The sequence below is a fragment of the Phacochoerus africanus genome, chromosome 3, assembly GCF_016906955.1.
Source record: "Phacochoerus africanus isolate WHEZ1 chromosome 3, ROS_Pafr_v1, whole genome shotgun sequence".
Lineage (NCBI taxonomy): Eukaryota > Metazoa > Chordata > Mammalia > Artiodactyla > Suidae > Phacochoerus > Phacochoerus africanus.
Genome location: NC_062546.1, coordinates 125,908,962 through 125,933,080, shown reverse-complemented (window position 1 = coordinate 125,933,080; position 24,119 = coordinate 125,908,962). Strand labels below are relative to the sequence as shown.

Genomic DNA, 24,119 nt, shown 5'->3' with positions numbered 1-24,119 from the left:
TCCCCACCCCAACCCCCACCCTACCACCCCACCCCACCCCAACCCCCACCCTACCACCCCACCCCAGGCGGCCTCAGGTTTGTGGGGGCGTACGTAACTCGGGCGGGGGCGTGAAGGTGACAGAACCCCACTGCCCCACCCCCTTCGGGGTGAGGCGAACTAAGCTCGGGAGGCTGAGACACAGATGTCTTCCCTTCCCTGGGGTAAGTTAGTGGAGTTTTTCCCCAAGAGGACTTGCAACAGAAACTTCCTCCGTCCCCCTCCCCCCTCCATGCAGGCGACGCCGAGTGAGGCTGAGGTTGGGAGCGAATCGCCGATGAGCTGCGTGTCGGCAGTGCAGTCTGATTGGACAGTGGAGAAGCCTGTCAGCTTATTGGCCCCGCTGGTTCCGCCCCGTAGCGCAGGGCAGCCTTTAACCTTTGGCCCCAGTGGGCTCCAGCCACTCAGATCGCTTCTTGTTGGTATGTGTAGCGGCAGTGGCCGCCGGCGGAGCAGTCTGAGCCCGACGATGAGGCCGGGGACGGGAGCTGAGCGAGGAGGCCTCATGGTGAGTGAAATGGAGAACCATCCTCCCTCGCGGGGTCCCGGGGACGGGGAGCGGAGATTGTCCGGCTCAAGCCTCTGCTCCAGCTCTTGGGTCTCTGCTGACGGCTTCCTGAGGAGACGGCCCTCGGTAAGGGATCGGTGGGGCAGGGGAAAGCGGCACAATGAAAACGGAGTCAGAGAGAGAGGAAGCTTTCTCCCAAAGGAGAAGAAGATGAGAGTGGACGAAGGAAGAGCTCGAGATGGTGGGATATGTTCCGGGGGAGAGAAATGGAGGGCGGGGGTGCACAAAGAAAAGGAAGTGGGACCCTGGAAGTTGCTGGTGGGTTTGGCCTAGGCAGTTGCGCGTTGGTTGTACTGGTCGCGGGCGGGGTGAGCGTTTTGGAGAGGTAGGCCTGACTTAGCCGTGTTGGGGAGGCGGAGATTTGATTCTGTAGAGTCTAAAACAGGCTGCCAGAATTTCTTCACCTGTGTTAGTGGTGTCCGTAGTGGGAGGACAGCTGGGAGAATTGGCAGGAGATAGTTACCTGGTTTTAAGGCCTGGAACAATGAAGACACAGGTAAAGAAAGTAGTTGTCTTTTTATAGGAGCTCGTTAAGATGGATGAATTAGTTATTTACTTTAGTATCTATGAATGACAGACCTCAGTCTTTGGGGTTTTTTTTTTTTTTTGGCATAGTAATTTTTCTCAAAGATTCTGTTGTAAGTAGTATGTTTATGTATTAAGAGTGAAGTGTTCCTGAGGATCCATACTGTTGGTGTTTTATAAGGGTAGCCCTTATCTGAGTTAATTTGGTAACTTCGGCATTTTAAAGTTTAAAATCAGTGTAGAAAGTAAGGATAAATGGCGCAATAAAATAAAAATAAGCTGTCTTATATCTGTGAAGTAGGACAAAGTTGTGGTTTTCACCATGATAGTTTTTAGGCTGGCGTTTAAACTGTATTCTCTCACTTTAGCAAGCCATTTAGTAATTGATTAAATCATCATGCTTTAAAAAATGAATTAGGTATCCAGTAATGATTTTAATTTTTTCCATTTTCTGAAATTTGCTAAGTTGCAGATTTAAGACCAGAAAGTAAATGTTGAATCAGTAGTTTAGTCACATATTAGACAAATATAATGTTATGCGCATAACTGACTTGTTGAAGTCAGATTTTTGAGAAGCATTAGTCCTTGTTAATTTTTGAGATGCATTTATCGGTCTTTGCTAATTTGTAAATTTTCCTTTTTTTTTCTTTTTCTTTTTCTTTTTTTTTTTCAGATGGGGCACCCTAGCATGCATTATGCCCCAATGGGAATGCACCCTATGGGTCAGAGAGCAAATATGCCTCCTGTACCTCATGGAATGATGCCGCAAATGATGCCCCCTATGGGAGGGCCACCAATGGGACAAGTAAGAATGTTTTGTTTTACTATGTATTTATTTGTTTACTTTTTACCTCTGGTGTTCTTGTGTCAAAATTCAAAATCTGGGTCAATATTTGCAGCTGTTTTAAGTTTTAGTTTATGCCAAAATAATATTTTCAAATAAGTGAAATGTGGAATTGTGTCATTTACCAAATTTGTTTGTAATGGAAAGTCTTCTGTATGAGAGGTTAACTTTCTGCAGCAACAAAGCTGAGTTGTTTTTGTTTTGTTTAATTTGAAAGTAGCAATGTATACCTAGGCTTTTTAGTTTAATTACTTTTCACCTCTAAGTATGTCAGTTGAACTAAATGTACTATGTCAATGTAATTTATATTGGTGGACCATGTCTATGCATAGAATCTGGAAATAGCAATTGTTTAAGCCTTTGGCTTAGAATGAATTTTATTCCTGAAATAGCTTCCTATTTGTGGTGTCTGTGTGGTGGGGGTGGGTGGAGGTGGGAAAGTTCTACTCTGATTTGATTTTTCATAGGACGGTGCCATATAGTTCATTTTCCACTTACACTGTCTTGTGTCCTCGTTTTTTTAAAATGCTTATTGCTTCCGCACTCCTGCTTTTGAGCTGTCCCTTCCATCTCCAACATAAATTGTAAACAGACATTTTGTGGGAGTGATTTGGACCAAAAGGTTTTAATGCTGATTCAGTGAATTCAACAGAACTGAATTCCTAGAAAAGCATCCTAGAAAGGTAACAGGTTCAATTACCATAACTAATTTTGTGCCCCCTCTGAGGTTCTATTATACCATATCTTTTGGTGGCTGAGTTCTTTCCATTTAGTATCTCAATAAAGCATCAAATATTTAGGCTAACAAAATATTTTGGAAAGCCAATCAATTAGGTATGATCTTTTTGTTAATTAGTACTGTTTACTTTGATAATCTTTTAAGCCTTGATGGTTGAGTTACTGGTGAAATTATAGTGGAGAAAGGAGCTCTCTCTGTGTGCTTCTTTTTACATAAGAGTAGAAGAGCTTAATGTCAGGTGGTTTTCTTTTTTATTTGGAGTATAGCCCGTAATTTTGTATAAAAGTCTTTATTCAAAGACACTATGCCCAGAAGATTCTGCCTTTAGGAGTTCTTTAAATAAAAAACTATTTATTCTGTTACTCTGGAATAATACAAGTTTTAAACTCCCTAGTTGATGGAGAAACAATTCTGATTTCCTCTTCTGTTTCTTTCCATCTCTAAACAGCAAGGAGCTCTTATTTTCTTAGTAGAGCTACTCTAACTAGATAATGAGCTTTAAAAAATATTTATTCTTTAAATGCTCTGGTTCTTATTTAAAATTAGTTTCTTTCCACAGAAAGATAAAATAAAACAATTTGCTACTGCCAGATGCTTCTCTCTTTTCTGGGGCCTTCTGTTTCCATTGGGCCAATCAAGGTAAGTTTTGCAAGGGATTGACCTGCTTACCCTTGCTGTATTGGTGCTATTGCACTATCAAAACCAAGATACCAGCTAGTTTTTCTAGTACAATGCAGAGCTTATTTTATTTTTTAAGTACTGTCATGTATCTCATTGACATAAGCTGGTCACAGTTTGCTTTACGGCCCCTTCTCTTTAGCTGTATGGTGCCTGTCTTCCTAGTAAGGTTACTTGCTACTTGGCTCACATCCATTCAGAAACTCTGAATTTTTACCTTACGGTTTTCTTCTACTTTTTTCCTAGGCCAGTATATGCCATGGGCCTTTAAGCTTACCTCATTATATTTAGATGTTTAGAAGTCTGTCTCTCTCTGTTGGCTCCTGTTAGGATAATGAATGAATGCCTTAGAGTTCAGCTCTGAGGGATTCAAGAGGACCCCTTTTTTTCCCTTTTAAATTAGATTATTCTTTTTTTTTCTTTCTTTCTTGATATCTAACAAATATTGGGCCCAAATCTTGGTAAAAATTCTTATTTTAACTTTGTTAATAGTCTGGGAGGGTATGGATAATATAAAAATCATGTAGTCCAGAAATCTGAAATTTAAAGCCCTATAAACAACTTCCTTAAAATAAAAAATATTTAGCAAAATTGATTCTTTTTTCCACATTATTTCCTCTGTCTACCCACCCTCAGAACTATTAGTAAGTGGTAAGTAGTCAGAAGGTAATGAGAAGAAATAGTGTGCCTATATAGTTCACTGCAGTGATATACAGTTGTTAGGGATCAACTGCTATCTAATTTTAAAAAGTTAACTCAGGGAGTTCCCTTTGTGGCTGCAGCGGAAATGAATCCATTTAGTATCCATGAGGATGCAGGTTTGATCCCTGGCCTCGTTCAGTGAGTTAAGGATCTGGTGTTGCTGTGAGCTGTGGTCTAGGTCGCAGACCAGCTCGGATCTGGCGTTGCTGGGGCTGTGGTATAGGCCAGCAGCTGTAGCTCTGATTCGACCCCTACCCTGAGAACCTCCATATGCTTTGGGTGTGGCCCTAAAAAGCAAAAAAAGTTATTTCTTAGACTTTGGGACTGTAGGTGCTGTAACTTTCATATATATTGCCTAGTTCACATTAATTTTTTTTGAAATGAAGCAAATTATTTAGATTAAGGGAGTAGTTTGCATTTTGTTTTAATCCAAGAGAAAACCTAGATTGCCTTTTATGGAATTCAGCTTGAATCTATTAGTGGTAATAAATATTTAGAAATTATCAAATAGAGCTCAATAATACACTTTGAAGTTTATCTCAATTATCTATCATACAAGTTAAACTTGACTCTTACTGTACATTAAGTTCATTTGGGAAGCTATGCATCTGCTTTTACAGAATTATAGGGTCTTACAGTTGGAAACTCATTTTGAGTAAGTTGGAAGATACCTTATGAGTTTATAAATGTTAATAATGTAATAATTTTCCTGCTTGGTAGCAGTATGCAAATTTCCAGTAGAGATTTGTATTAAGATATAATTACATATGAAGCTGTTGTCTTTTTCCCAATGTATTGTAAATAATGTTTTGCTTTAAAATATTTTCATGTCTTACTCTTTTGTTGTCTTTTCTATATAAACCATCCTCATCACAGGTGGTTATGCCTTAACTTAAGCCCAGGAGAATCTGGCTTTTTTTTTTTTTCCCCATTAAATTTTTTTTCTTTTTTCTTTTTTTTTTTTTTTAAGGACCACACTTGTCGCATGTGGAAGTTCCTAGTCTGGGGGTCGAATCAGAACTGCAGTTGCTGGCCTGCACCACAGCCAGAGCAATGCCAGATCCAAGCCATGTTTTTGACCTACACTGCAGCTTGCAGCAATGCTGAATCCTTAACCCACAGAGTTAGGCCAGGGATTGAACCTGCATCCTCATAGATACTAGTTGGGTTCTTAACCCATTGAGCCACAATGGGAAGTCCTCTTTCTTTAGTTCTTAATTTTTCTCTTTTAATGAGAAGAATTAAGGTCCCTTTTAGCTTTAACAGACTTTGATTCAATTTAGATCATTTGATAAGGATAGGTGGTATATATAAGGTTTTATGAGTTGATATGGAAATAAAAACAAAATTAGTTACTCTCTAATTCTAATTATTTAGCACCTTTTTCTTTTGTTCAGTAAACTGATAAATGAACAATTGCTCTTTACAAATATATTGGATTTTCCTGTTCTCATTTTGAGTAGGGGAGGTTTTTATAGATCTTATTTTTATTCCTGCTGCTCTCTGGGCTTAAGTCATTGTGCTGTCATGCCTGGTATACTCTTTACAACTTTTCAAGCTGTTTTTCTTGCTTCAAATCTGGTTCCCCCTTCCCACACATTCTCTTAGATTTCAGTGAGTTACCTCCTCCAAGACCTTCCAGTGTTGTTCTGTGACTGTAGCATAATGTCCACATTCCACAACTTAACTTTCAACAAACTCCTATAGTATAATTCACAGCGTGATTCTGTGCTGCATGTCTTCACATTCCCTAATTTGAACCCAGGCTGGTTCTTTTCATGGTATCTTGAGTGATTTTATTACTTCATCCCTGAGCTTAAGCTGTTTTTCTTGCTCTCCTGCCCCCAGCTCACTACCACCATAAACTTTATTTACCAAAGTCCTGCCTTCTCCAAGAGGTCCTCAGCAATGAATTTGCCCAGAGTACATCTTTCTTTCAGATTATTAAAATAAAATGCTACGTAATCTGCCCATAACTCTTACTCTTCCACCCATTTTAGGACTTAACTATTGACTTGTTTTATGGTTTATTTGCTTTGTCTTCCCAATGAGTAAAAGATTGTAAGCTCTTTGAGGGCAGGGGCTCTATTTTGTACTTTAAGATGTTTATAGGTGCTAAGCACAGTTCTTGGCACATTGTGGTGCTCAGTAAATTACTTGTTGAATGAATGAAGTGAACACAGATTCCTACAGTGTAAGCCAGAAAGTTAGTCATTGTTAGCTGTGACTGTCTTTAGTAGTTACTTAAAACTTAATGTTGTTACCGTTGATTTTCAGTGTCTGCCTCTATTGTTGCTTTTTCTTTTGACAAAACGGCAGGTAAATAAAATGAAATACATAAGTAGTTTTTATTTGATGAATAAAACTAAAAAACTTCCATTTATTTCAAACTACAGGCAAGTGTATTTCTGGTTGTATGGCTTCACAGGTGATCATCTTTAAGTTTTACCACAGATTTTTCCATACCCTAAGGGAAAATGATTTGGACTATAGACCTGCCAGAAATATCCAGTGCATTAGTTTCTTTGATTTATCTGACTAATCTGATAAATTGATTTGTTCCTGTTACTTTTTGAGTTATTCTCACTTTTGAGTATTTACAGAATCCTTGCTGTTGAATTGGACATTAGCCAGTGACAGAGGGACCTTTTTTAGGTTATCTGCTCATAGATTATTGAATCTAGGCAACTTTTTGTATACACATTATCCAGGTGAGTACATTTTAAAAATGGAATTGACCCATAGCTAATGTGTTGGTATAACTTTTGGACGGTGTATATGGTTAGATTTTGATAGGTTTTACTTTCATTGTCTTCAGATAGCAGCCCATTTAAATATGAACTAATCTATTCATAATCTTCAGGTAGAGTAAGTAGTTAGTGTTTTTAAGTATACAGGGATTATTTGGAGAAATGTAAGAAGATCCTATAACTTTGAAAGAATAAGCTGTATCTCTCCACCCCTTTGAGAGTCACAGGGCACAGTATTTTCTGAAGACATCTTGTAGAAGCCTTTAAAAACTTAATATTTTTTGGTTTCGAAGTTCCTGTCTTGGCTCAGCAGAAACAAATCACTAGTATCCATGAGGACACGGTTTTGATCCCTGGCCTCACTAAGTGGGTTAAGGATCTGGCGTTGCCATGAGCTGGGTGTAGGTCACAGACGCTGCTCAGATCTGACATTGCTCTGGCTGTGGTGTAGGCCAGTAGCTATAGTTCTCATTCGACTCCTAGCCTGGGAATCTCCATGTGCTGTGGGTGCGGCCCTAAAAAAACAAAATATATATGTATATTTTTTTTTCTTTTTTTTTCCTCTTTATTGACCATCTTCCCTCCCAGACTTCCAGTCTCTCTTAACCACTCCCCCTCCTCCCAGTACCTGTTTATTTTACTTTGTCTAGCACATTGCATGGAATTAACATTGCCTGGAATTAGCATTTTGTAAAAATGCTGAACTGGAACCACTTACCTATTAAGGAGAAAAAGGCAGTATGGAAATAAGTTAGTATTAACACACATAAATGTAACAACTTGTAGTGTGGAACAGCTGTAGTCATTAAGAGTGAGTGCAAAAAAGGAAATCAAACAAATCTCAACAGGTTAACCTGTTGGTTTTTAATTGGGTTTGTTAGAAATGATGATATGACATCCAGCCATTATGAAGTAATAGATCGGTAGTTAGTATAGATTTGGCACCTATGTATATCCAGAGCTACGTGCTAGAGTTTTTGTTTTTGCTTTATCTAGAGAAATAATAGGTCTAAGTTGTGAAGGTTTTTAAGTGGGAATGAGTAGTATACACTGTCTTATATGAGGTGGTCCTTAGTCTTCATTCTTATTTCCATACCTTCATATTTCCATGGTCAGTTTAGCCTATAGACATTGTCCACTTTAGTCAATAGCCCTTTAAGCCTCTTCTTGGCCGTGGTATTAGTACAAAGATGAATGATATATATACTCTGCATTCAGGAAACTTACAGGTTTCACTGAGATGCCTGGCTGAACTGTGTTTTCTTTACTGCTGATTTGGCTGTCACAGTATTTCTGAACATTTGGGTATTTAGTGGAGATGCATCTTATTTGTTTTCTTTTTATCATGTTTCTTTTACTCATTATAAAAAGTTAATTGTTAGTGGTTTCTGAAGATGTGGTATTTTGCTTGACAGGCTTGAGAGATAAATCTGCTTTCTCATTTGGTACATTGCACTCAAAGTGGAAATCTCAATCATCTCCAAATCTGAGTGTTGTTTTTAACCTTGTGTCTTAAAGGACTAAAAATGCCAGCAGTTGAGAACTGGATTGCAATACAGTTTGCTTTATATTAGGCTTTAAAAAAAAAAACAAAAACAAAAAACAAAATTTTCATCTCATTTATCTTAGACTTTTATTTTTCTAACAACATTTCCATAATCTTAATCATTAGTCCTGATCTCCTGTTTGGACTAAGACTTTTTTTAAGTTAACCTTTTGATTAATGATGTGTATTAAGTTTCTGTTTGAAAACATGTGCTTGGTATACTTTCTTTGGTTTAGGTATCAAGAAAGTTGTTACTTCTCTGAAAGTTTTTTTTTTTTTTTAGAAATTTGGTGTAGGTTGCAGACGTGGCTTGGATCCCGTGTTGCTGTGGCTCTGGTGTAGGCCGGTGGCTACAGCTCCAATTAGACCGCTAGCCTGGGAACCTCCATATGCCGCAGGAGTGACCCTAGAAAAAGTAAAAAGACAAAAAAAAAAATTTTAAGATCGTTACATTTATGATTATGTATTTATTGAATATAATAGAAAATTACCTTCTTTTCTTGTACCTATATAAGGACTAGTAATAAAATTGTCTACTAGAAGTGTTTGAGTCTGTGTCTTACACTAGTAATACTTACATACATTAAACATGCTCTGTGGAGGTCCCAGTGTAGCACAGTGGCTTAAGAATCCAACTGCAGCAGCCTGGGTCACTGCAGAGGTGTGGGTTGGATCCCCAGCTTTGTGCAGTGGGTTAAAGGATCTGTGTAGCTGCAGTAAAGGTTGCAGTTGTGGCCAGGAACTTCCATATGCTGCAGTTGTGGCCACTAAAACAAAACCCCCCAAAATATGCTCTAAGTCTTAAAGGTGCCACATGATTGGGAAGAAACTGAAAGTAAAGTTTTACATAGACAAATATATAATGATTTAGCTAGATATAATACAGAATCTAGCTTAAAGGAATTGGGGAAGGAGATAGCAATAATCTTGGGTTCCTCTGTACTTGCATCCTAGAGGGCTTGTGTCAAAAGGAGGCTTAGATGACTTTTAGAGTAAGTTCTGTAAAGTCTTTGATTCTCTGTGACTTAACTGAGACACTGTCATTTGTGTGTCTATATCCCCAGAATGTTTAGAGCTTTTTAAAAATGAAATGAGTTTCCATTGTGGCTCAGATTATGAACCCAACTAGTATCCATAAGGATGCAGGTTTGATTCCTGGCCTCACTCAGTGGGTTAAGGATCCAACATTGCCGTCAGCTGTGGTGTAGGTCGCATTTGCGACTTGGATCCTACATTGCTGTAACATAGGCAGCTTCGACCCCAACCTGGCCTGGGAGCTTCTGTATGCAGCAGGTGCAGCCCTAAAAAAGCAAAAAATAAAGGTAAAATAAAAGGATACAGTTCGTTTTTATTCAGCTCCTTTTCTAAGTTTTTGCGTCACAAATCAACACCCAGTGGTTTTCTCTTTATATTTTCTGTACCCTCATTTAAGTTAAGATGTTAGCTTGGAGTTTAGCCAGAGACTGTAGTCTAAGTATCACTGAATAATTTAAACTATTTACTTGGCTTTTTTCACATAGTTTTGTTTTATTTTAAGATTTCAGGGAATGGAACTATGATACCTAATTTATTAGAATTACAATTTTTTACCACCATGTTTGTATTTAACTTATTTATATTCCATATTAAATTTGATCCTCCTGACTGAAAAGTGGATTGGTTAGATAGATGTCCAATTAATAGATAGGAATGGTAGGGCCTAGAGAATTGAGTGAACTGTAAAGTGGCATTAAAGAGCCAGCACTAAAGTTTCCTTAGTCTGGGAGTGACTTCTCATTACATGTATTGATTCCTTCTGAAGTTGATGGTTTTATGATATTTAGTAGCACCTTTGAAGAACCAAAGTACCTGTCTAAACAGATAGCTTAGGAATAGATGAGGAAGGGGCAACATGAGAGATACTTTTGTTGTATGAGTTGAAAGAGACTGGTGATAATAAAAAGGCTTTCATTTTTCAAGCCTGTTCTAAGTGTATTCATGTATTATTCCATTTAATCCCTGCAGAATCCTATCAAATGAGTACTGTTTTTCCCTGTGTTATAGGTGAAGAAATTGAGACCCAGGTAGGTTAAGTAAATTAACCCAGGATCACACAACTGGTGAGTGGCCAATGGGGGTGGGAATTCTGGCAGTCTGACTCCAGAATGCAATAAATAGCTACTATACTAGGCTTCTTCCCTGTGTGGCAGCATGAAATAATGTCACATGAAGCTAACCTCCTTACAGTCTGAAGGAGTAGTATATATACGCAGGGGTTCTAAACTCTCTAGGTTGAAAGAATTTAGCAGGCTAAATACTTTTGAATACTGGCAGTTGACTTATTAAATGGTAAGGTTCTATTCCATGTGGTAGCAGTTTATGCAAATACTGTCTTTTTTTTTTTTTTTAAGTTGATTTAAATGTTTCTTGGAGTTCCTGTCATGGCTCAGCAGTTAACGAACCTGACTAGCATCCATGAGGACACGGGTTCAATCCTTGGCTTTGCTCAGGAGGTTCAGGATCTGGTGTTGCCGTGAGCTGTGGTGTAGGTTGCAGACTTGGCTCGGATCCCGCATTGCTGTGGCTCTGGCGTAGGCCAGTGGCTATAGCTCCGATTCGACCCCTAGCCTGGAAACCTCCATATGCCGCTGGAGCGGCCCAAAGAAATAGCAAAAAAGACAAAAAAAAAAAAAGAAAAAGAAAATGACACGTCTGGAATTTATATATAATTGTAGGTGACGAGGAATTAAGGTTAAATGATTGTTTCAAAAGGCAACAGCTTACTTTAGGTTGTTAAGGAATGCTTTAAATAGGCGTTTCTATTTATTTCCAATTGAATGAATATTGAGTTACAAAGATGTAGCTTCTACATTTATTAAAAATGTATTTTTTATATTCATTCATATGTTTGTTTATAAGGTAAGTTAGTGTAGGAAATAATTGTTTTTAAATACTGTACTTAATAGTCTCTCTTAGGTGTACTGTGGAATTATCTTTAACACTTAAAGGTACAGAGTATAAAGGCAAGAATTAATTAATTTTTTAGGTAATCAGTTTGCAGCTATAACAGCAAGAATTGTTTTTAAAAATCAACCAAAGTTAAGATTTAATATTTAGACAAAAGATAGGTTATGCTGTGATTTCTTTCCAACAGGAAAAAGGTCAGGAAATAATAATCATGAACAAAAAACTTTTTTTTTTCTTTTTAAGGCCGCACCTGTGGCATATGGAAGTTCCCAGGCTAGGGATGGAATTGGAGCTACAGCTACTAGCCTGTGCCACAGCCACAGCCACAGCCATAGCAGGATCCAAACCACGTCTGCAACCTACACAACAACTCATGGCAACGCCAGATCCTTAACCCACTGAGTGAGGCCACGGATCCAGCCCACATGCTCATGGATCCTAATCGGGTTTGTTAACCACTGAGCCATGACCAGAACCCCTGAACAAAGAACTTTTGAGGTGCCCATGTGCAGACGTACGTTTTTGTTTTCCTATCATAATAAAATTGGGCTGATTTACTTTAAATTTTGTACTACTGACTTGCTGTAGCATTGATAGAATTCCTTTTATTACTGTACCTTTTTATCTAGAGCAATCAGTGAATCATGTTTGTTTTATCTAACATTAGAAATTTTCTAAACTGGTGTACTAAATAAGTGGATTTTGTGGTGCTCCCTAGTTACCTTTTTTTTTTTTTTGATTTTATGATTTTAATTTTTTCCATTATAGTTGATTTACAGTGTTTTGTCAATTTCTACTGTACAGCATAGTGACCTAGTCATACATACATATATATATTCTTTTTCTCACATTATCCTCCATCATTTTCCATCACAATTGACTGGATATAGTTCCCTGTGTTATACAGCAGGATCTCATTGCTTATCCACTCCAAATGCAATAGTCCTAGTCCATCCCACTCTCTCCCTCTCCCCTTTGGCAACCACAAGTCTGTTCTCCAAGTTAATGAGTTTCTTTTCTGTGGAAAGATTGATGTTAGATTCCAGATATAAGTGGTATCATATGGTATTTTTTTTTTTTTTTGCCATTTCTTGGGCCGTTCCTGCGGCATATGGAGGTTCCCAGGCTAGGGGTCGAATTGGAGCTGTAGCCGCTGGCCTACACCAGAGCCACAGCAACACGGGATCCGAGCTGTGTCTGCGACCCACAGCACAGCTCACGGTAACGCCGGATCCTTAAGACACTGAGCAAGGCCAGGGACCGAACCTGCAACCTCATGGTTCCTAGTTGGATTCGTTAACCACTGAGCCACCGAGGGAACTCTCATATGGTATTTTTCTTTGTCTTTTTGACTTCGTTTAGTGTGAGTGTCTCTAGTTACATCCATATGGCTGCAGATGGCGTTATTTTTTTTTTTTTATGGCTGAGTAGTACTCCATTGTATATATGTACCACATCTTCCTAATCTGTTCATCTGTCGATGGACATTTAGATTGTTTGCATGTCTTGGCTATCGTCAGTAGTGCTGCAGTGAACATACAGGTGCATGTATCTTTTTCAGTGAAAGTTTTGTCTGGATATATGCCCAAGACTGAGATTGCTGGGTCATGTGGTAGTTCTTTATTTAGTTTTCTGAGGTATTTCCATACTGTTTTCCATAGTGGAAGCCCCCTTTTGTCCACACCCTCTCTATCATTTGTTATTTGTTGTCTTGTTAATGAAGGGCATTCTGACAGGTGTGAGTTGGTACCTCATAGTAGTTTTGATTTGCATTTTCTCTAATCATTACTCATTTTTTATTTTCTTCAAATGGGTAATTCTTCTGAGAACATCTTCATAATTGATTTAAATTTTATTGTTAAAAATAGAAACATAGGAGTTCCCATCGTGGCGCAGTGGTTAACGAATCCGACTAGGAACCATGAGGTTGCGGGTTCGGTCCCTGCCCTTGCTCAGTGGGTTAACGATCCGGCGTTGCCGTGAGCTGTGGTGTAGGTTGCAGACGCGGCTCGGATCCCGCGTTGCTGTGTCTCTGGCGTAGGCTGGTGGCTACAGCTCCGATTCGAACCCTAGCCTGGGAACCTCCATATGCCGTGGGAGCGGCCCAAGAAATAGCAACAACAACAACAACAACAAAAAAAGACAAAAAGACAAAAGACAAAAAAAAAAAGAAACATATCCACAAATTGTTAACCATATTGTATATCTGAATTATTATTTTTTAAAGGTGTCAAAGTATCCATTAAAATTAGATGTTTAATATTTTAGGCAGATGACCTTATGTCTCACATAAGTTCTTCTCATTCTATTCTGTCTCCTAATAACTAAAAATTATTAATTATAGCATGTAACATTTTTGCCAAAGTAGTTTCTATGGAAATGTGTGAAGCTCTACAAGGTTGTTTGTGAAATTATTTTTTTTGGCTGTACCTATGGTATGTGGAAGTTGCTGGGCCAGGGGTGAAACCTGAGCCACTGCCATGGCAGTCCTGGATTCTTAACCCTCAAAGCCACTAGGGAACTCCATAATTTTATAGTGTGCTTCACATTAAGCTCAGTATGATCGACCACTTTGTAGTTTTAAGAATTACTTTGCTTATGGAATTTGTTGTGGCATTATAGTAGCAACTATTTTTCCTTTTAACCACTTTGAACCAAGTTTTTATCTTCATTGAACTTAAGATGTCATCATTGATAAGACACTCCATTTTGTTACTTGCCCTAAGCAAGAGGGGGGAAAAAAACCCTAAAATGAGAAGTCTGCAAATAAAGCTGGGATGCCAAAGAACTATTCTCTCCATGTGAAGCAAGAAGTAAATCTACCATGCAAAAAGTGACAGTAAAATAACTTGAGTGTCTCAACTTTGGTTATGGGCAAAGGGAGGAAAAAATAACTTCTGAGCCACAAGCCAATTCTCATAAACTTCCATTTCCATTATCAGTGTACTGTTAAAACAAAAAAATAGGTAACTTAGAAAATTTGAGTCATGGTCTCAGTTTGAAGTGTGGTAAGAGCAGCAGTTGTGAAAACTGTCAAATTCTGCTCTTTAATGATTTTCAAATATTGTTTGCCGTGTCATTGACCTAGTCTAGTGAACATATTATATGTAAGCTCTTTTGTGCTTTGTTCTTTTTTTTCCCCCTCAGGGCTGTACCTGTGGCATATGGAGGTTCCCAGGCTAGGGGTCAAATCAGAACTACAGCTGCTGACTGTGTATGCTACAGCCATGACAAAGCAGGATCTAAGCCGAGTCTTCGACCTACACCACAGCTCACAGCAATGCTGAATCCTTAATTGAACCCGCATCCTCGTGGTTACTAGTCGGATTTGGATTTGTTTCTGCTGCGCCACAACAGGAACTCTTCCTTTGTGCTTTGTTCTTAGATTGGATTTGATCACCGTTCCTATGAAGTAGGGTATTTCGTCTTGAAATTACTTCTTTTGTACAGTCATTTATACTGTTATCATGTGGAAATGCTCTGTATTTACATGTTTAGTTTTAAAAATGCCATTCCAGAAAGTGTGGAAAGTAGAATGAGAAATAAATAACCCATAGTTCATCTCCCTAATGTAATTATTATCATTTTTGGTAAATTTCAAAATTTTATGTGTGCACCTGTTATTTACAACTTTTAATCATAGTGTACACGATTTTGATTATGACTTTTTCCTCTTAACATGGAATCGTAAGCATTTTTCATATTGCTACAAAGTCTTTGTAGCCATAGTTTTGATATTTGCTTAATGTGGAATTTAAGTATAGTTGATATAATACTGTTTTAAGTGTACAGCAAAATGATTCCATTATACATATATATGCATGTGTCTATATTTTTTAAAAAATTCTTTTCCATTATAGTTTATTATAAGATACTGAATATAGTTCCCTGTGCTGTACAGAAATCCTGGCTCTTTATCTGTTTTATATATGGTAGTGTTAAACCCATACTCCTCAATTTATCCCTCCTCCCTGATGTCTTTAATTATTATGAGAAAATATTCATTTAAGTTTTCAAATTTCAGTTTCTCCAATTAGCTTAGAATTATAGCTTTTTGGATATGTTAGTAGCTTTTGATTTTATATGCAGATTATTTTAATATCAGGCCATTTCACTCTGTTGCCCACCATGCATCCTCCTATAATTAGTTACTTAGTACTTAAAGAATTCAAGTGTACTTTGCTGTTAGCCTTAAGCCAAGTTAATTGTGAGGGTATATCTGTTGGGGGAAAAGGGAGAAAAGCCTGATTCAAATTGTGGTAGTCTAAGTTGTAGAGGCTTATGACTGCTTTTTTTTAAAATTCTGTACATTTGTAAAAACTATTATTAGACCATGTATTTCAAGTTCTAGTTACACGTTTTCTTTCAAGTTCTTATTTAGTGATGTTTAAACAGTTTATTGAATGTTTTGAGGAACAAAAAGGCTTTTTTGGTTTTTTCCATCTACTAATACCATGCTATTTCATTTTAATGGTAATTTAGCCTGATTTTGCTTCCTGAGTTGACATTCACAAGTAATAAATGTCAGTGTTCTGTGTTCTCTTCTGTATTTAGTAGGCTTTGTATGTTCCTCTTGACCAATTTGCTTATTATTTCCCTTTTCATTGATCCTGTTTCTCAGATGGTTGATTTAAATTAGAAACTGTTGAATAACTGGTTACCTTATTCCTATACCTATGATTATTGTATTTATCTCTTTTCATGTTTTCCTTACATTTACTCATATTAAAATCAAAATGATGATGATGATGGTGTGTGTGTGTGTGTGTGTGTGTGTGTGTGTGTGTGTGTGTGTGTGAAAATTGCTATAGAATCCTTTGGAAATTCATGCTGATCTTCATGATTTTTATTCATACTTAGTAGTGAAGATTAATTCATATATTTGGATGATAGTCATTGGGAGATAAGATTAAGCCCCCAAACTAGTATTTTCTTTCTTCAGATATACATGTATGTATGTGCTTATGTTAAGTTTTTCTTTGCCAGAGAGAGCACAAGATGATTTGAGTTTGAAAACTTTGTTTTTTATGTATTTGTTTAAAGTCACTGAATTACAAGCACCTTTGAGCTAGAAGTTTTGAAAAGACCAGATAGCTATAAAATTTATTTACCAAAGGTATTAAAGATCAAAGGTAAGAAATACTAAAAAAATTTTTTGCCTTGCTCAAAAGAAGGGAGAAAACATGGATATTGAGTTAAAATTAAAAGGAAATTAATGTTCTTAAATTTAGGTTAGAAAAACATAATAGTCTAAGATTTAAATTTATTAATTTTGATTTTATATGTAAACAATGACAAATACTAAAAATAAATCATTGATAAAATACTTCATTCATTCAACAAGCACTTACTAAGCATACTGTTCATATAGTATAACGTTCATTGGGTTTTAATCATAAATTATACGTATTAGCTTTAATAACCAGATAGATTCTTAAAATCCTATGAAGTGCCTTGGTTATTAGTAATCTTTTTTTACTTTTGTTCTAGATGCCTGGAATGATGTCTTCAGTAATGCCTGGAATGATGATGTCTCATATGTCTCAGGCTTCCATGCAACCTGCTTTACCGGTAATCTTGTGAAAGTAACTTTTTTATGATGATTTTATTTCTTTTGTGTATGAAATAATGACAGAATATTTTGTAGGCAATCATGTCAGCTTTTTAAAGGCCTCCCAAGTACTTTAATGTAAGATGGGAATTAACAGTGGACTTTTAGTTTCTTGAATCTAGGCATTTATATGTTTTCCTATGTTTATATTATTCTAGATATACATCCTTATTGAATTAAATTCACATTAAATTATTATTAAATTCATTAAACAAGACTAGAATTCTAAAAAGCATAATTTTTCAGTGAGAGCATTTTATTGGTCTCTTAGCATTCAAATCTTAAAAAGCAGACGTTTGTTTTACTGAGTGCTAATTAAAAGTTGAGAGAGGGTATGTTATATTATTGGTAGGAATGTAAATTGGTGCAGCCTTTATGGAAAACAGCATGGAGGTTCTTCAAAAAACTAAAAATACGAGTTCCCATATGATCTAGCAGTCCCACTCATGGATATATATGTGAACAAAACTAATTCAGAAAAATATATGCACTCCTGGAGTTCCCTTTGTGGTGCAGAGGAAACGAATCCAACTAGGAACTATGAGATTTCAGGTTCGATCCCTGGCCTCGCTTAGTGAGTTAAGGATCTGGCCTTGCTGTGAGCTGTGGTGTAGGTTGCAGACGCGGCTAGGATCTGGTTTTGCCGTGGCTCTGGCATAGGCTGGCAGCTACAGCTCTGATTAGGCCCCTGGCCTGGGAACCTCCATATGCTGTGGGTGTGGCCCTAAAAAGACCAAAAAAAAAAAAGTACTCCTATGTTCATAGCAGCACTATTCACAATAGCCAAGAAATGGAAGCAGCGTAAATGTCAATCAACAGATGAATGGGTAAAGATGTGGTATATATGGAATACTACTCAACCATAAAAAAGAATGAAATACATATCATTTGTAGCAACACAATGGACCTGGAGATTTTCATAATAAGTAAAGTCATAGAGAGAAAGGCAAATACCGTATGGTATCACTTATATGTGGAATCTAAAATATGACACCAGTGAACTTACCTACAAAACAGAAGCAGACTTACAGATATAAACTTGTGGTTGCCAAGGGGGATGGGAGGAGGGATGGGTTGGGAGTTTGGGATTAACAGATGCAAACTCTTACATAGAATGGATAAACAAGGTCTTATTGTATAGCGTATTCAATATCCTATAATAAACCATAATGGAAAATAATGTGATATGTAGGTAGATAGATATAACTGAATTACTTTGCTGTATACCTGAAACTAACAACATTGTGTATCAACTATAATAAATTTTTTTAAAAAATTGATACGATTTAGTACTAGATCCTAGATTTAGAAATCAGATTTCATTTGAAATCCACCTTTGTGTGTGAATGTGTGTGTGTCTTTTGGGGGCCACACCTGCAGCATATGGAATTTTCTGTGCTAGGAGTTGAATTGAAGCTATAGCTGCCAGCCTGTGCCACAGCTACAGCAATGGGAGATCCAAGCCACGTCTCTGACCACAGTTCACAGCAACACTAGATCCTTAACCCACTAAGCGAGGTGAGGGATCGAACCCACATCCTCATGGATACTAGTCAGGTTTGTCACCACTGAGCCATGACAGGAACTCCTGAAATCCACATTTCAGGAGACTTCACCTGTGGCACATTACTTAGAAAATCTTTGAATAGTCTTACCAGCCTTATCGGATAGTATAGCAATGTGTAGAAATCATTATGATGCTCAAATTAGCATGACTTCTTTATTAATTACTTATAATGAACAGATGTGGCATATTTCACTGGGATAGTAAGTTTGCAGTATCTTATCCAAACCCCTAGGGCCAGATACATTATGAAATTTTTTCAGTATTGTATACATTGCATAGAGTGTATAGTATTATGTACAACACTTAGATTAACATGCTTCAGTAGCCCCAGGTTACCAATATTTGTTTGTTTACAGTTTATAGCAAGCTTAGGGAACTGAGAACACTAAGAATTAACCAAGAATCTTTGAGTCAGTGGCTTGAGAATTAAAACATAGAGAGGACTGATTGACCATGCTTTATGAGGATCTTATATAAAATACAGTTTAAGCAAGCTGAATGTTTCTAATTTCACTTTTCTTCTTAACAGCCAGGAGTAAATAATATGGATGTAGCAGCAGGTATGTATACCATTTGTGGTGGTAAATATTAGATGATGTTTGGACAGTAGCAATTGTATTAAAGAGGAATAAAACAGTGTCTCTTCGGCATTAAATCAGCTCCCAGTTTTTGTTTTTTTAAGCAATGAAAAATGGATAATATTCATAATTCATAAGAAATTATAACTCTACGTTTGTTTGTTTTGGCTGCACTAGCAGCATATCGAAGTTTCCAGGCCAGGAATTGAATTCCAGCCACATCAGGAGTAATGCCAAATCCTTAACCCACTGTGCAACAGCAGGAACTCCCAAGTTATCATAACTTTGGATCAGGAGTTCTGGGTCCAAAGTTGGTGGACAGGTGCACTTTGGCCCACATGATGCTTTAAAATTTTGTATTTAGTTGCTGACATTTTTAAAATTTTTAAAGTTTTTTTGCACATGGAAGTTTCCAGGTCAGGGGTCGCATCACAGCTGGAGCTGCTAGCCTACACACAGCCCCAGCAATGCCAGATCCAAGCCGTGTCTGTGACCTACACCACAGCTCATGGCAACACCAGATCCTTAACCCAATGAGCAGGGCCAGGGATCAAACCTGCAACCTCATGGTTCTTAGTTGGATTCGTTTCTGCTGTGCCACAATGAGAACTCCCTAGTTGCTAACATTTAAAGTCTGCAGGCTTAAGTAAAGATTGAATTTATCTTAAAATATTAGATGACTTGGAGCTCCTCTTGTCAGCCTCTGTGTAAGTTGCAGATGTGGCTTGGATCCCGTGTTGCTGTGGCTGTGGTGTAGGCTGGCAGCTGTGGCTCCGATTTGAGCCCTAGCCTGGGAACTTCCATATGCTGCAGGTGCAGCCCTAAAAAGCAAAAAAAAAAAAGAGAAAGAAAAAGATGACAAACTTTGTCATCTAAATTTGTAGTAATTTTCATTATTAACAGTGGTCTTTCTCAACACAGTTGGTACTCAAAGAATATTTGACTGGGAAAATGGTTGAGTCCATATTTATACTTAGCAAACATTGTGGAATAGGGTAACAACTCCATATTAACATATGGAACATGCCCTCTCAGCTTTTGGACTATTTGACAGTCATTTTTTTGGTACCTGGTTGGCCCTGTAGTCATTGCACTTGGCAAGCCGAGTGACAGTGTTTGTTTTCAACTGGTTACCCATAAGAGTTTATTATGACTAGTGTGACTTTAACAGGTAATAGTAATGCTTCAGTTATACATGAGTAACTAAATATTCCACATAAATTAGTATTCTAGGTGCTGAACTTTGTCCCATGATTATGCCAAAATATTTTTTTTTCTTTTAAACATTATGGGTTGAAACATGTTTAAATTGCACTATGTGCTTTTCATACATGTGCTTTCACATGTTTAAATTTCATATGTGCTTTTTTATATGGACCGTACTTGATCTTTTTAAGATGTTTCACAGATTTGATTATTTAAGCTCTAATGAAATACCTCGGAATAGTATTCTAGCCTATTTTGATATATGGAGCAGGTTTCTGTTATCATGAATAATCATGGAAAAACACCTTTAAAATTTTTTTTAGTTTTAAAATGCTTTGACTCTGTTGATGTTCTTTATTAGCTTCTTTTGATTGCTGTTTTAGTATATAAGTACTTAGTTTCATTTCTTTTTTCCAATCTTTTGTTTTCTTTTACATATAGTTTAAACCGACTAGTTTCTAAAGTTAAAATTATTCATATGAACTTCATGACTGATACGAATTTCCCTTATATCTTAAGGGGGGTTTGGTTAGTAATTTAGGATACTACCATCCAGCAGAACTTTGTGCAGTGGTGGCAGTGTTCCATAATCTCTAGTGTTGTATATAGTAGCCACAGCTGCATGTAATTACTGAGTACTTAAAATGCAACTAGTTCAAAGGAGGAACTGAGTTTTAAAATTTTAATTTAAATTTTAACTTTAACAGGGATATGAGATGGCTAAAGGATACTGTATTGTACTGCACATGTTTGGAACCTAGATAATTGAAGTTGCTAGAAATCTAAAGCATAGGATCAGAGGTCCAACACATTATTGAACTTTCTGGTATAACAGGGAAAGAGGAATTAGTCAAGATAGACACTCAGAATAGCAAGAAAATGAGAATGAAAATACTTCTTAGACTGCTCCAAATGAGTTTGGAGATTGAAAGTTTAGAATGCCAACTTAATTTTGAAAATTATCTTAATTGTAGGTTTTTTGTCTGTGTGTGAAAGAGAGCAAACACATAGGTCATATGGGACTAGCTTAGGATATTTAGTGTGACAGAATAAGAAGAAAAAATAGTATAAGTGAATATTTTAAAACCTCAGGGAGAGCATGATTTTTCTCACATTGTGATATTGTTCTAAATTTATTTTTTTTATTTTTATTAGGTGCAACATCAGGCGCCGTAAGTACTTTTGGAATATATTTCACTATATACTTCTTTAGCCTGCTGCATTGATCAATATTTCTATTTTAAAGATTATCTACTAATAATAGATAATAGTTGAACCCTTTTCCTTTCTTTAATGCAAAAAGTTGAAAAAATTGTTTGAATGATTTATTTTAAAATCTGTTTTTCGTGGGACTTAATGAGAGATACAGAAATCAGATATAAGTCAGTTTAAGGATTTTGAATTCTCCCCTTTGCAGTAGAAGGGAAACAGAACTTGTAGGTGCATAGTAATGATAATTTGCAGGTAAGCATTAAATTAGAAGGTATTCTTTTGTACACAAAATTTAACCTTGTTTATTGTTGTAAACCTGATGTAGACTTTTCCTAACATGTAGTTTAAAATACTTTTTTGCTTGGACCTTCCTTAATAGAGTGTCTGAAAGAAAAAAAGAATATTCATAATTGCTTGATTTTCCCTTAGGAAAGGTGAGAATGATGGTGCTATACAGTGTTTTTGTTTTGTTTTGTTTTCTTTTTTCTTTTTCTTAATACTTGATTTTAAGATCCAGTTCTTTTTGCTAATGTTTTGTATACTCTATTCTCATACATTTTATTGGTGTTTGGGAAAATAATGTATGCCTCAGGCCTCATTTAAAGGTGGCTATTTTAATTCCTTAAAGATCAGTGAAGAGTCTGTAATCCCACTTAATCAAAACAATAGTCCTGAGAGATAGCTCTTATTCTCATACGATTGAGAAAAATGCAGAAACCTGTGAATTAATTGCAAATATGTTAATATTTTTTAATTTGGGGAAAGACTTTTGTGAATTCTCTTTCTCTTATCTTTGGCTTTAAAAGTTGAATGGTTATAAAAATATCCATTTGGTCCTCTTCCATTACAAGTGTCTTTATTTTTGACTAATGAAAGCTTCATATTTTTCCTGCTTGTTTAAATACCGTGGACTCACTGGGAAGAAAATGAAACAGACCTAAGTTAAAAAGAAGAAAGTAAATTACCCTAAGTTTTTCTACAGTGAGGGAACCACCATGATTAGTATTTTTATTGGTTGTGTCAATTGTCTGTCAAACCTTTTTTTATTTTGCTTAATTGAAATCTTTTTTGTCATCGATTCTCACATATTTTGACATCTATTTCTGTTTGTTATTTTCCACTATCTATTTGTCTATATCTAATACAATATTATACTTTCTCTGATTAGGGTAAATTTAATATTTAATAAGACAGTTCTTTCATGGTTTCTCTTTTCATTATTTCCCTGTTTTCACTTGTTAGCATATGAATTTCCCTTTCCCCCACCAAAAACAGTCTGTAAATACACACACACAGATATGCTCAAATTTTTTTAATTTTTGGCTGCATTCATGGCATGCGGAATTTCCCAAGCTGGGGATTGAGCCTTTGCAGTTACAATGCTGGATCCTTAACCCACTGCTCTACAAGGAGACTCCAAAGTTGTGTTTTTTATCTGGGATTAAATTTGATTCTTTCAATTTTAAGAGAACTGACTTTTTCATATTTTTTTGTTTTTAATGTTTCCATCCAAAAATATTGTATATTTATTTAAAACTTTCTCTGGTTTTATTCTTTTTTGGATTTTAGTTATGCAAATTTGAGTTATTTATACTTTTCAGATTATGGTAATTATTGTTAATCCATGGAGTGAGTGTCCCTCATATTTTTTCCCCTTATTCATCTATACTCCAGTCCACCTTCCCTAAGAGGTGAAATTGAAATGCATTTTACCATCCATGGTGTCTTATGATCTTGGTTCTCCAGGCAGCAATTACCACCTAGTTGTGCATGATTGACCAGCAAAATTGCCAACATCAGAAGAAGGAATGTCAGTGGTTTGCAAGAAAATCCTAGAAATAATGGCATAGCACTCTTATCAGCTAGGAAAAAAATGATTATGGTGAGAGAGTAGGAAAAGCAATGAATCACATGTGTGTAGCCACATTACCAAAGCAGAAATCAAAAGTAGATCTGCTCCATTATTCAGTAAAGTTGATAAGGAAGGAAGAAAAATTGATCAGTTTTAATTAGGTGTACAGAAAAAAGTTAAGAACCAGTACCAGTGCATTTAGTTTTATGATTTGTTTTTAAGAAATACTGCGTTAACTAGTCGGATTCTTGGTATACTATAGGGGATGATATTGTGTGGAAATATAATGGACATCAACAACTTGGAGACAAAAAAGTGGTCTCAGTGTAAAGTTTAAGGAATAGATTTTTTTTTTTTTTTGCCTATTTTCCTTTTTATGTGTTTACAGAAGTGATGGGGATAATGCCAGTGTCTAAGTATGATTGAATCCTTTCAAAAGTTTTAATGTGATTTTACTTTTTTTCTCTTAGAGGAATGTATAACTTTTGTTTTACTGAAGAAATGTGGTATAGATCGTTTCTATAACACCTTTTTTGAGCATACTTTATAGTTTGTTATCTGAAAAACCTAGTGCTCAGAACTGGGCTTAGCAATTTTGATCTCATTCAGTAATTCATTTATTCATGATTGTTTGTAAAATTACTTTTAAAACACTTTAAGATATGATTGACCTGAAAAGCTGTACATATTAAATGTATACAACTGGATGATCTGGGGAATGAATATATATATCCATGAAACTATCACTGCCAGCAA

The 24,119-nt window shown here is 36.5% G+C and overlaps 1 protein-coding gene across 8 annotated transcripts in view; it reads left to right on the top strand.

The window, feature by feature from the left end:
* Positions 1-98: 98 nt before the first annotated feature.
* The window catches only part of PRPF40A (pre-mRNA processing factor 40 homolog A), a 48,614-nt gene continuing 24,593 nt past the window's right edge, over positions 99-24,119 (top strand). For 2 of the 8 annotated variants that reach the window (XM_047772636.1, XM_047772634.1), the window contains exons 1-5: positions 99-673; positions 1,806-1,937; positions 16,828-16,908; positions 19,045-19,075; positions 21,455-21,471. In XM_047772636.1, the coding sequence (XP_047628592.1) occupies positions 185-673; positions 1,806-1,937; positions 16,828-16,908; positions 19,045-19,075; positions 21,455-21,471 (750 nt within the window). In that variant the 5' untranslated portion in view covers positions 99-184. The remainder of the gene's footprint in view (positions 674-1,805; positions 1,938-16,827; positions 16,909-19,044; positions 19,076-21,454; positions 21,472-24,119) is intronic. The other 6 variants (XM_047772637.1, XM_047772635.1, XM_047772640.1 and 3 more) reach the window with 4 other exon arrangements.